Source organism: Dunckerocampus dactyliophorus, chromosome 15 (genome assembly GCF_027744805.1).
Source record: "Dunckerocampus dactyliophorus isolate RoL2022-P2 chromosome 15, RoL_Ddac_1.1, whole genome shotgun sequence".
Taxonomy (NCBI): Eukaryota; Metazoa; Chordata; class Actinopteri; order Syngnathiformes; family Syngnathidae; genus Dunckerocampus; species Dunckerocampus dactyliophorus.
The window spans coordinates 27,840,058-27,852,954 of record NC_072833.1 but is presented as its reverse complement, the minus strand read 5'-3'; the positions used below and the strand labels follow the sequence as shown (position 1 = coordinate 27,852,954).

Here is a 12,897-nt window from a genome sequence, read left to right as displayed (position 1 = left end):
TTGGCGAAAGCTCGGGTCGCACCCTCGAAGGTCATGAGTATCCCAAGACTTGAACTCATGGCAACAGTGGTGTCTACAAAGGTTAGCATCATGCTAAAAAGTGAACTTGACATGAAGGTTGATCAAGAAGTCTTCTGGACAGACTCTCGAGTTGTGCTAGGGTACATAAACAACGATGCCCGTAGGTTCCACATATTTGTAGCAAACCGTGTTCAGCTTATTAGAGATAACAGCATTCCCAGTCAGTGGCATTATGTGGACACCTCAGAAAATCCAGCTGATCACGCGTCCCGAGGTCTCCGAGCTTCAGACCTTCACACAACCAGTTGGCTGAAAGGACCAAAATTCCTCTGGGAGAGTGAGTTACATTTGACACCAACCACTTCAACAGAATTACTCGTCGGTGACCCTGAAGTCAAGGCAATTCAGGTGCTTGCAACCAAAGTCAACCACAGTAATGACATCCTCAGTCGTCTGAGTCGCTTTTCCTCTTGGATAAGGCTTCTCAAGGTGGTCGCAAGAATGAAGAGGCTGAAGTCTAGTCACAAACACAGTCACCATGTGACTGTTGAGGAGCATGAGAAGGCTGCGGAGGCAGTGATAAAAATTGTTCAGCAGCAGGCCTTCCCCCATGTTTTTAAGGTGCTACAAAGCAAAAATGTCCTTCCAAGTTCAAGCGCGCTTTTCAATCTTGACCCTATCTTGTCTGAAGGACTTATATGTGTTGGCGGGAGACTAAAAAACTCTTCTCTTGGTCACAAAGTCAAACACCCCATCATCCTACCCATGATAGTGTCTCACTATCATGCCAAGACAATGCATCAAGGTCGAGGCCAAACTCAAATGGAACTTAGGAGTAATGGATTCTGGGTTATTGGTGGGAGTAAGCTGGTTGCGAAGTGCATACATACCTGTGTGCTTTGTTGCAAACTTCGTAGGCCGACAGAGAACCAGAAAATGGCCGAACTTCCTAAAGAGCGTGTTGAAGCTTCAGCACCCTTCACCTACAGTGGTATGGACTGTTTCGGTCCGTTCATTGTGAAGAAAGCCCGCAAAGAGAACAAAAAATATGGCTTGATTTTCACATGTTTGTACTCTAGAGCTGTGCACATTGAAATGCTCGATGATTTGTCGACGGACTCATTCATCAACGCATTGAGATGCTTTATTAGCATTAGAGGTGCTGTTCGACAACTGCACTGTGACCAAGGCTCTAATTTTGTGGGTGCCAAAAACGAGTTTAAGAAAGCACTCAATGTGACAGCAAGTTACTTGAAATATTCCTCACTGAAAAGCAATGTGAATTTGTCTTCAATGCCCCCTCCGCCAGTCACGCAGGTGGTGTCTGGGAAAGACAAATAAGAACAGTCAGAAAGGTGTTGAACGCAACCTTTGCTCAATGCCCAGGTCGGCTGGATGACGCCTCTCTTCGAACAATGCTGTATGAGGCCATGGCTATTGTTAATAGCTGCCCATTAACAGTGTACGGAATCAATGACCCTCAGGCACTAGAACCCACAACACCAAACCACCTCATAATGATGAAGTCCAAAGTTGCTCTTCCTCCTCCCGGTGTGTTTGTGAAGGAGGATCTATATGCAACTGTGTGCAAAGTGTGGTGGAGAACATGACTATGGGAAGTGTGCTAGCCATGCTAAACTAAGATGTTGCAATTGTGGAGGAGAACATAGTGCCGCATATGGTGGCTGTGAAGTGCAAAGACATGCCAAAGAAGTGCAAAAATACAAAAGATAAAACAAGGTATCACATGCTGAAGCAGTAAAGAATCTAGGTAAGTGTGTAATTAAGCAAAATAAACCAGTAGAGAATCAGGAAACTCATATAGAACATACAGGACATGCAGGAGGACTTCCTCAGAACAGACCATAGAAGATGTCAATTAGAATGGACTGCTCCCCAACAGAAATGTAATCATAAGTGTGCAATAGAAGAGGACACATTAGTTGTAAAGAAAAAGAACTTTGTAGCTTTGATAAGTAAAGTAATTAATGTGGCCACTCGGCAAGAAAGGAAAAGTGACAGGATCAAAACGGTTGTGGAAGCGGCAGAACAATATTTAAACATCAAAGACGTGAAAGCAGAAGAAATACATGCTATGTTGGCTCTACACAATGATGCAGGATCTCAGAAATATATAACAGAAAGTGGGAAAAGACCTGATATGATACGTGTGCAAGAAACGTGGCTTAGACCACATGTGGATGATGTGTTGCATGGCTATGAATCAGTGCCATTCCATAGAAAAGAAAACCAAGGGGGAGGGTGTGCAACATTTGTGAGGGATGGAATAATATATAATAGAATAACAACATTAAATGAAATAGAATACATCAAGCAAATACAAATATAATCATTATTAATATATATAACCCCTGTAAACTACTAGATGTTGAAACAATGGAGAAGATAATAAGGAGGCATGGTGGTAGAGAGATCTGGTGTGGGGACTTTAATGCACATAATAGTTGATGGGGAAGTAAGCAAACAGATCACAATGGAATAGTAGTAGAAGAACTCATGGATATCAGACAGTTAGTCTGCTTAAACAAGGGAAATGGAACAAGAATAGATATACGCTCAAATAGAATGTCATGCATTGGTTTAACTCTGGTCTCACATAGCTTGGCAAGTTCCTGTGAATGGAAAGTACATGAAACCACAAGTATAGGAAGTGATCATTTCCCCAGAAGTTGTACAATAAACGCAGAAGTAGATTTCAAAGAAAGACCCAGACATAAAAAGTGGTTCTTTTCAAAAGCGGATTGGGGAAAATTCAGGGAGGAAAGTAGCAAAGCAGCAAATTCAATATGAATGGAAGGTGGCATAGAGGAATGCACAGTTAAGATGACAAATAAGATCATAGAGGCAGCAATGAAAAGTATACCGTGGAAGTCAATTGGAGGGAAAGGAAAATGGTTCCATGGTGGAATGAAAAGTGCACAGCAGCTGGAAAAGAAAGAAATAGCACATTAAGAAGGTTAAGGAAGAACCTCAGCCAAGAAAATGTAATAAATTATCAGAGGAAAAAAGCTATAGTCCAAAGAGTAATTAAAAACAGTAAACAAAAGGCATGGAGGGATTATTGCTCTGCCATAGGAAGGCAAATCAAGATAGGAGATGTATGGTCAATGTTGAAGAAGATGAGTGGGAAAAACGTGTTTGTTCAAATACCTGCATTAGAAGATAATGGAACAATGGCTGGGACTGATAAAGAAAAAGCAAATGTGCTGGGGAAAAAGCTTGCGGGGGTGCACAGTGGAAACCATCTGGATGAAAATCATAGACGAGGGAAGGAGAGGATGATAAAAGAGAATAGGGATGTGTTACTAAAACAGGATGGTGAGGAGAGTGTGATGGAGGAGACTGCTGATAGTATTAAATAAAAGTAAAGATACTGCAACAGGAGAAGACCAGTTGAGTTATATTATGTTCCAGAACTTACCAGAAAATATGTTGGGAAAAATATTATATTTATTTGACAAAATATGGGAAGAAGGGAAAACACCAAAGCAATGGAAAAGTGCATTGATTTTACCATTTAATAAACCCGGTAAGGATCCAAAACACCCTGTGAACTATCGACCTATTGCTCTAACATCACATCTATGCAAATGGATGGAGGAAGTTCTAGTCAGAAGACTTAACTATTTCCTTGAAAGTCGAGAGTTACTTGCAACTTATCAGTGTGGGTTTAGAAAAGGATGATCAACAATGGATGCTGGAGTTAGAGTAAGTCAGGAAATAGAGAAAAGCTTTAAAATGAAAGAGTTGATGAATGTTGTGTTCTTTGATATTGAAAAGGCTTATGATTCCATGTGGCGGGAGGGTTTATTGATTAAGATGAATAGGATGGGAATTAGAGGTAGGTTCTATAACTGGGTCCTTGATTTCATATCGGACAGAAAATTCAAAGTAAAAATAGGATCAGAGATGTCAGAAGAATACAGTATAGTAAATGGTATACCACAGGGGAGTGTAATTAGCCCAGTTTTGTTTAATGTAATGATAAATGATATATTCATGAATCTGGATAGAAGGATTGGGTCGGCCCTACACACAGATGATGGAGTGGTTTGGGCAAGGGGACGAGATTCTATAAATGTGACAAGTAAAATGAAGGAAGCAATAAAGAAGATAGAACAATGGTGGTATGACTGGGGATTTAAGCTATCACCCAATAAAACATGTTACATGACGATTACCAGGAAAAAAGGCATAAAAAATCAGAACCTGATGCTGTATGGACAAAACATGATAAAAGTAGATCATTTGAAATACCTTGGTATGTGGCTAGATCAGAAAGGCACATGGAAGACCCATGTGGAAAAGGTAGAAGAGAAATGTAAGAGGATAATAAACTTAATGAGAGCTGTTACAGGTAAGGAGTGGGGAGCAGATAAACAGTCACTAATATATATATATATAGAGCTTTGATGAGAGCAAATATAGATTATGGAAGTTTTGTAAATGGAGCTGCAGCTAAAACACATTTAAGGAAAATAGAAAGAAATATTCCCAAAGCATTTAGGATAAGTACAGGTGCAATCACATCAACACCAATGAAAGCAATGCAGGTTGAGTTAGGAGAAGTAGCGTATGACCTGAGAAGAGATCAACTTATGTTGACATACTGGAGTAGACTTAAAGGATGTAGGCATGGACATCTGGCCAAGGATGTGATGGAGGACTGTTGGGAGTATAATACAACTAAAAGTAATAGCTTTGGGTGGGTAATTAAAGATAAAATAGATAAATAGAACATAACAAATATACATATTAATAATTCTACACCCATAAGCAATATTCCTATCTGGCTATTTCCTAAACCTGAAGTAGATATATATATAACAGAGTTAAAAAATAGATGGAAAGATAGTGAAAAAGGACAAAGGACAAAACAAATATTATGGTTACTTAGATATTTCTCAGATGGATGAAAAAGCGAAGAAGGGAAGGTGGGGATTGGAATCTATGGACCACCAATGAACTATAGCATCATTAAAAGATTACCTGACCAGCTCTCGCTTTATACAGCAGACATGATGGCAATTATTATAGGCTTGCAATGGATAGAGGAAATAAAAGCAGATAGAGTGGTACGTTGTGTGGACTCTCTGGCAGCATTATATAGTATTAAAAATATGGAATCAAGTGGAGAGGATTTATTATTAGAAATACATCAAAACCTATTCCAACTATACATGTTAAAAATAGAAATAAGATCCTGCGGGGTACCTGCACATGTAGGGGTGGAAGGGAATGATGTGGCAGATAAAATGGCTAAAATGGGAATTAGAAGGAATGAAATTATAAATGTTCCTGCTGGTACATTTATAATTTCTTGAATCTTGAATCTTGGTGAAGGCAATAATCAAAAAACAAATGATTGGGAAATGGCAAAATAGGTGGGACGAGGGTAGTAGCGGGAGAAAGTATTATAAAGTACAAAGATCTATCAGTGCACAAGGGGTGAAGAGAAAAAACAGAAAAGAGGAAATAGTGTTAACTAGGATGAGGTTCAATCACACCGGGTTAAATGACAAGATGTTTTTGATAGGGAAATGTAAATCAAAAGTATGTATGGAGTGTAAAAGTATAGAGAACGTAGAACACATATTACTACACTGCAAGAGATATAGGGAAGAACGTGTAACGTTAAGGAAAAGAATTCAGAAGATAGGAAGGGAATGGAGCATTGAGGGTATCTTAGGAACAGGTGGGGAGGGGGTAAGAGATATACAGAGGGCAGTGATAGAATATTTGAAGGACACAGGATTATATAATAGAATATAGATAAGTATTAGAATATTTTATTATAGTATTATTATTAACATTATTAGTAGTAGTAGTATAAGTAAAGTAAGATACTGTATATGGCCCATGTTACATACTCCGGTACAGTAGGTGGCGGTATGCACCTTTTAAAGTCATGGTTGCAACCCGCCATTAAACTAAAAGAAGAATAAGCAGGACAGTGCAGCTTTCATATAGCAGTGCTCCCTTCAACTGGCCTGAGCGGGCTACGTGGTGGACCTCGTAGGCGTACAGCTGTCAAGCGGGGAACTGGATGGATCAAGACTGGAGGGTTGATCGTCCAGAAAGGCCTCCCGGAACTACCAGTGACTTCGGTCACGTTTGGCCTGAGCACCAAGTAAACCTAGGGAAGACAAGGAGAGGAGGAGCAGAAAGCAAAGATGATCAAGACTCCAGGTAAAAAAAAGGAAAACTTTTCTGGCTGCGTGGCAGAATGAGACCGACCAAAAGACATTCGTCTGTGTTAGTTGTTAACGAACTCTGTTATCTTAACTAACCAGTATTGTGTTCGTGGAATCACCAACAGTCACGTTATTACTTACAGCTGCTTTATATAGCTTCATAATTAGCAGAATTATTCATTTAAATGTGTACTTATTTGCACAACATTTTGATTTGTATAATTTGATTCAATTTCATATTAATACATACAATGATATTGTAACACTCTGACAGGGTTATATTGCAGTATTGAAATTCTCACAACAGGCACAATTATTCCTAACACGACTGCTGTTGCTGTTGTAACCCACACGGAGCTCATCCGAATCAAAAGCTGTTCCCCATTTCAGGATGTGCACCCTTCAAGGACCCAGTCAGGGGTGGATTGGCCATTGGAAGTACCGGGAGGCTTCCCGGTGGGCCGATCAAAAATGGGCCAAGGAACCACCGTTTTTTTTTTTTAAACTTATTTATTGCTCCGCTTTACTGTTACGCCACATTAAATTGGAATTGATACGTACCAAGCACTAAGACCAAGCGGAAAACGGTCGCCCAAGTCGAAGACCGCCGACCATGAACTCTCTAACTGGAATGGCCCCGATCGCTTGCTGCGCATTGGAGGCTTGAAGCCACCGTAAGTATAGAAGTCGCCATGTTGTTTCACCCAAAACAAATAAGCCTAACAACTAAAATGAGTTAGATACCGTCTTGTGCTGCTCTTAATTGCACAAATCGTGATACTCGTGAAAATTGCGAGAAGGGACTTACATTTCACAGGTAGGTAAATGCTTATAAATAATAAAAGATAGTTTAAAAAAAGAGATACTTTAAATCTGCAAGCATCTTTTCATCTAAGTAGTTGTAAATGAGCCCTTATTCTCCTTTAGATTTCCACACTGCATTGTTCAACTTCTAAAGCAATGGGTAGTAAATATGCGGAGAGACAGGTGGATTCCTGCGGCCAGATCGCAACTCTGTTCAAGTCATTTCACCGAGGAGAACTTGGACAGGACCGGTCAGACTGTTAGATTATGACAAAATGCAGTTCCAACAACATTTGACTTTCCTGATCATCTTCTAAAGGTATGCTAGCATTTAACTTTGATACTACGTAGATCCTTATCATAACAAATACCTTGTGAACACTGAAATTGGCTTGTTATGCATTGTAATTTCACACTATAGAGGTAGGAAAAAAACTTAAACTCGAGGGAAATTTTAAGATTTGAGTCTAGTACATTTACTCTGTTTTAATGGATTTTTTGTTAATTCGTGTTAATTTTTATATCGAAACATAATAAATGTAGTGAATGAAGATACATGTATGTGTATGCGTGTGTGCTTTTTTTGGGTGCAGCAAGATGGCCGACAATGGCTTCATGCGGTCAGCAGGGACGCCCCTTCCAGTAGTATATAGAGTTCAGTGCCGCCGACAAGCTTGTTGATTGGTTCTTTTCGTATCTTGCCCATCCCAGCTGTCGCTCCGCGACTGCTCGACGTCCTCCAGGGTGTTTTGCTAGTTGGCCAGGAGTTCGCGTTCACCTCACTCTTTGTAAGTCAGGGGTCACCAACGTTTTTCCTTGTGAGAGCTACTTTTACAAAATGAAAATGGCCAAGAGCTACTCATTTTTGTAACATTTATTTTCAGAGTTTATTTTAAACCCAAACAAAGCGAATATGCTGAATGAAAAGCAGGCTTGCGCACCTCGTGGTCGTGGGGGCTACCTGGTGCTCGTGGGCACCATGTTGGTGACCCCTGCTGTAAGTTAATAAGATCTTGCCGTTTGTTCTGCCTGGGTCATGTGAACTAAACTCATTTGAATATCAGACGTTTTATTTACTATTTTAATCTGTGTGCATCCGTGTGTTTGGTAGTGACATAATACAAAGCAAACGTGGTGTGTATGTTATCGATATGAAGCACTTCAGTGATGACATCTCCAAGCTTACAAGTCACATATTGCACAATACGATGTGTTTTGAGACACTGTGTAATCATTTCTACCTATAATGACATCCCCCCCGATCATGTCACCTGCAGAGTTCAAGTGTTTCCAGTGTCGACATGCTCCTATTTCAGTGGCCACAGTCAAATTTGCATTATGAAAGACATTGACGTAACAATTTCAACAATATCTATGCTTTACATATTTTTTCAGTCAGTGTTTATGGTCCTTGATAGTTACAATGACTAAAACACTACTGTTACAACAATAACATAAAATCAGATGGTTATGTTACTGTTTTCCATAGTCAACTAGTCAAAGTTCTGATTGCATGCAGACTTATTTTTTTGCTTGTAATCTTGTTCAGAACTATTTCACATTATTCGTCTGCTTTTCATGCCCGTATTTGTGATCTTGTGTGGACATGATCTCACCAGAGACCCTAGCAGCTCAATGAGCCCACCCATAAATGATTTCACTTTCATTTACAGTATGTATTCACGGCTCCACAATATACAGTAGAGGGATGCTGTTTAGTATACTGGCGTTATTAAGGACTTATGTGTTTGTATGTACATCAATGGGGTGAGTTGGCACAGTATATGTGCGCGGATTGTGTGGGCTGGTCTGGACCAAAAAGTCCAGGGCCAAATTTTTATCCAGTCCAGTCCATCCCTGGACCCAGCCTATGCGGTCGATGAAGGCTGGGTCCTTCATGAGAGTCCCATGTGAAATGGGACAGTCTAGCCCAAGTCTAACCTTCGGAACACATCCTGGTTGTCTCACATCTCGCGTCTCGCAAAGTAAAGAAGAAAAAAAAGATGCAAAGACCGAACAAAATATGAAATAAAGAGCCAAAGTTGTTGTTTTATATTTCTTTTGGGTTTTTGTGTTGCTGGCAAAAGAAGATTTATCTCCAGCTTAGAGTGAAACCTTGTAGTGTACAGCATGTTTAGCCTTAATATTATTTACTAGATTGTATAGCTTTTGTCAATGTGCTTATTTTAAAAATTCAATAGTTTTTATATGTAGATTTGAGCATTACGAGGTCCCACAAAAGGGAAGTGGAAAGGTGTGGCCCAAACTTCTAAAGAGGGAAGTGTCGCATGAATTAGAGCAGTAGGGGGTACTCAGTGGCAAATGTTCCACATTAATGTCATAAGATAATAGGCAGACCCTGTTAACATCAGTCTAACAAAGCGTGGTTGAAATTTGAGTTATGTTGGTACTAAAACTACTGTACAAACTGTTGAATGTTTCCACTTTCACCAAATGTCTGACTTTGAATAGCTGCAAAGTTGCCATTGGAGTGACGCTGTTGAAAATGTCCAGCATGATGGATGCCAGGGAGCTGCTCCAGCTATCCGCCAACCAGCGCATCATTGGCGGCCTGCTTGTCAACCTGCTGTCCTCCATCTGCATTGTCTTCATCAACAAGTGGATCTACGTGCACTACGGCTTCCCCAGCATGTCCCTGACCCTCATCCACTTTGTGGTCACCTGTCTGGGACTTTACATTTGCCAAAAGATGGACATTTTCTCCCCCAAAAGCCTCCCGCTGAGCCAGATTGTGTGGCTAGCACTGAGCTTCTGCGGCTTTGTGGCCTTCACCAATCTGTCTCTGCAGAACAACTCCATTGGTACATACCAGCTGGCCAAAGCCATGACCACGCCCGTCATTATCCTCATCCAGACCACCTACTACAGGAAGACCTTCTCCACTAAGATTAAACTCACCCTGGTGAGCTTTTGTTGTCTTTCACTGAGCTCACAGTACAGTATGTATTTAGAGCTGCATCACCTCTTCTTCTTCTCTTCACCTGTGCAGGTGCCAATAACATTAGGTGTGATTTTGAACCTGTATTATGACGTGCGCTTCAATGCGCTGGGCACCGTTTTTGCCACGCTTGGTGTCCTAGTGACGTCCCTCTACCAAGTGGTGAGCTTACAGAAAAGTCCATACAGAATGATGTCAAGTACTGGAATCTGGAATTCACTCTGTCTTCTAGTGGGTGGGAGCAAAGCAACATGAGCTCCAGGTCAACTCCATGCAGCTTCTTTACTACCAGGCTCCTCTCTCATCAGGCTTCCTGCTTTGTGTTGTTCCGTTTTTTGAGCCCCTGACTGGAGATGGGGGAATATTTGGACCCTGGTCGCTTCCTGCTCTGGTCAGAGGATAAAACTTCATGCCTAGGCCTGTCACCATAACACATTTTGCTGGATGATACTTGTCCTACAAATTATTGCCGATTATGGATATTATTGCCAACATTATTTCTAGACCTTTTTGTCATGAATGTAATGATAATATACTGTATGTCATAATAATGCCAGTACACCGTATCAAAAGCGTTAAACTCAAATTCCTCACACGTATTTAACATTGTAATTGGAATTGTTGAGAGCTTTTAAATAAAATAAATTCAACAAACAACATAATAAATTCAACTAAAAGACAAAAAACCCAATGAAAATAAAATTGACTCTATGTTTCTATTAGCAAAATAAAAATCACAATCAATCACAATATTTATGATTTCAAATCAGTGTCACTTTAGTTATTGCCTAAATATTGACCCAAAAAAAGGAAATAAGCCAGAAATGTGAAGTTGACCTCGGGGGCTATTCACAGGGAAATGTTTTCAGCCTCTCATCCACACAGAAGCGGCGTTCTGGGTGACCCGAAGCTGTATTTTTTCAAACGACTTCCAGAGTGGGAAAATCAGCTTGCCGTTTCCGTATGGACTAGCAAATCAATCTACAATTTAAAAACGATGACGTTGCCGTCATGTGACCAGAAGTGAGCGCTGACAACAAGCCAACATGTCTGAATATTTGAGTGTCATGACTCACCGCAGTGGACATTCTCCCTCCCGGTATTTTCTTTCTTGTATTGCACTCTCGTAATGATGCACATGTAATTCCATGACCCTTGAAAAGTGAAAGATGACGGACTTGTGTGCATCAATTCTTTCTTCCTCTATGGTTTGGAGTGTCATGTGGGCCCGTCCTCGTATCAGTTCACAGCGCCACACCTAGGTTTGTCTTGTGTATTACATCCTTTTCACTCAGTTATCCATTCCCATCTGGATGTAACTATTTACTAATCTGGCATAGTGTGGACGTGACTTTCTTTCAAACCTGCCAAAAAAAATTCCAAGAGCGTTCCCATGTGAATAGGCCCTGAGTGTCAATGCAGACATCAGTTCATTTGCATACACACAACATACTGCCCCTTAATCGTGTGTAAGGTTTTGGTTAAAATACATGTTTTGGATAGAACAAAATGAGGTGTTATACTTTGGGAATCACTGACACCTAAATTGCACTGTTTTGTAGTATTTCTTTCATTGTCTTTGTCGCAAACTTTTTCATGTCCCAAAATGGCGGTGCGCAAACGGGCTAAAATTGCCATCAGATGGTGTTTTATTCACAACAGGCACCAAGAAAGTATTCCATGGTGTGGCACACCACACACATAGCTAGAAAGTAGTGCACTTGCTGGTGCGTAGCGCGCCTTTCCTCACTGGGATGAAGAGAGTGAATGACTGACAGGAGGGTTCACTCACTCCGTTCATTCCGCTACAGAACCAACACGCCCAGGTGTTGAGACAGGTGCACAGAGTGAAACCTCTTGTCAGGTTGGTAGAGAGAGAGGAGGAAAACAAACACGCATGCACATGTCAATATATCCAGGCTGGCAAAATGATCCAGTCCCCGATTTATTTAGCGTGCTGTATCGGCTAATTGATGTGTTGATTATCGTGACAGGCCTATTCATGCCTAATATGGCGACTTCATGTTTAAGGGTGGTCACCTCAAGGTCACATTGTGGTTTTCCAGTTGACGGTGTTTTTCTCTGGATTGGTGGCATTCCTGGTCAACCTGTCCATCTACTGGATAATTGGAAACACGTCGGCTGTTACGTATCCTGAAATACATGAGGCAGAATAGGTGGTGTCATTTTCAATCCTGTTTGTCTTGACTTAAATCTTTCCAGCTACAACATATTCGGTCACTTCAAATTCTGCATCACTCTCATTGGAGGATACGTGCTTTTCCAGGAGCCGCTGTCGCTCAACCAGGTGAGAGCCCCGGCACTACTCTCTAAGTTGTGTAATATTTGGTCATTACTGTCATTCTATGCCACTATCAGGCTATGGGGATCCTCTGTACTGTGGTGGGAATCCTGTCTTACACTCACATCAAGCTGGTGGAGCAGCAGGGAAAGAGTTGCTTGGCTCAGAGACCATAGGCTGACTGAGCTGTCAATCATCTGCATGACTCTCAATGAGGGACTTTTTATATGAATCTTTATTTTATGAGATTTTTTTTTATACAAGGACAAGGATGCTGACCATTTTAAATCTCCTCCCATGGTGCTTTGCTCCAGAAGACTGAAATTAGGACTGCCTCAGAAGGCCGCCATGTTCCAAAGACACAAAATAGCAGCTGTAACCCAGGGCAGAAGTCTTCAAATGGAAGCAGTTATGAAGGCATCAAGCTGTAAAGTTTGTTCTTTTGCTGTTTCACAATTGACTTGGGTAGAAAACATTATCACGTTTGTCGTTCCTGTTTTCACATAATAAATGCACTCTTAAATGTTATGACCACCTGTCAGTTCAAAGTCTTGTCAGTCCTAATTTGATTAATTACCATAAACAAATTACACAGT

General features: G+C 40.8%; 1 protein-coding gene across 4 annotated transcripts; it reads left to right on the top strand.

Annotated features, from left to right (window-relative positions):
* The first annotated feature begins 5,961 nt into the window (after positions 1–5,961).
* On the top strand, positions 5,962–12,829 carry slc35e3 (solute carrier family 35 member E3). Of its 4 annotated transcripts, none has more exons than XM_054800627.1 (7): positions 5,962–6,231; positions 9,555–9,963; positions 10,051–10,161; positions 10,232–10,390; positions 12,066–12,148; positions 12,223–12,307; positions 12,379–12,829. In XM_054800627.1, exons 1-7 carry the CDS (start codon positions 6,089–6,091, stop codon positions 12,475–12,477), a joined length of 1,089 nt encoding a protein of 362 aa, XP_054656602.1. In that variant the 5' UTR covers positions 5,962–6,088; the 3' UTR covers positions 12,478–12,829. The 4 variants fall into 4 exon arrangements, with proteins under 4 accessions (XP_054656602.1, XP_054656601.1, XP_054656603.1 ...); XM_054800626.1 differs by having other exon boundaries at positions 5,964–6,231; positions 9,513–9,963; XM_054800628.1 differs by having other exon boundaries at positions 6,090–6,231; positions 7,164–9,963.
* Positions 12,830–12,897: the final 68 nt, after the last annotated feature.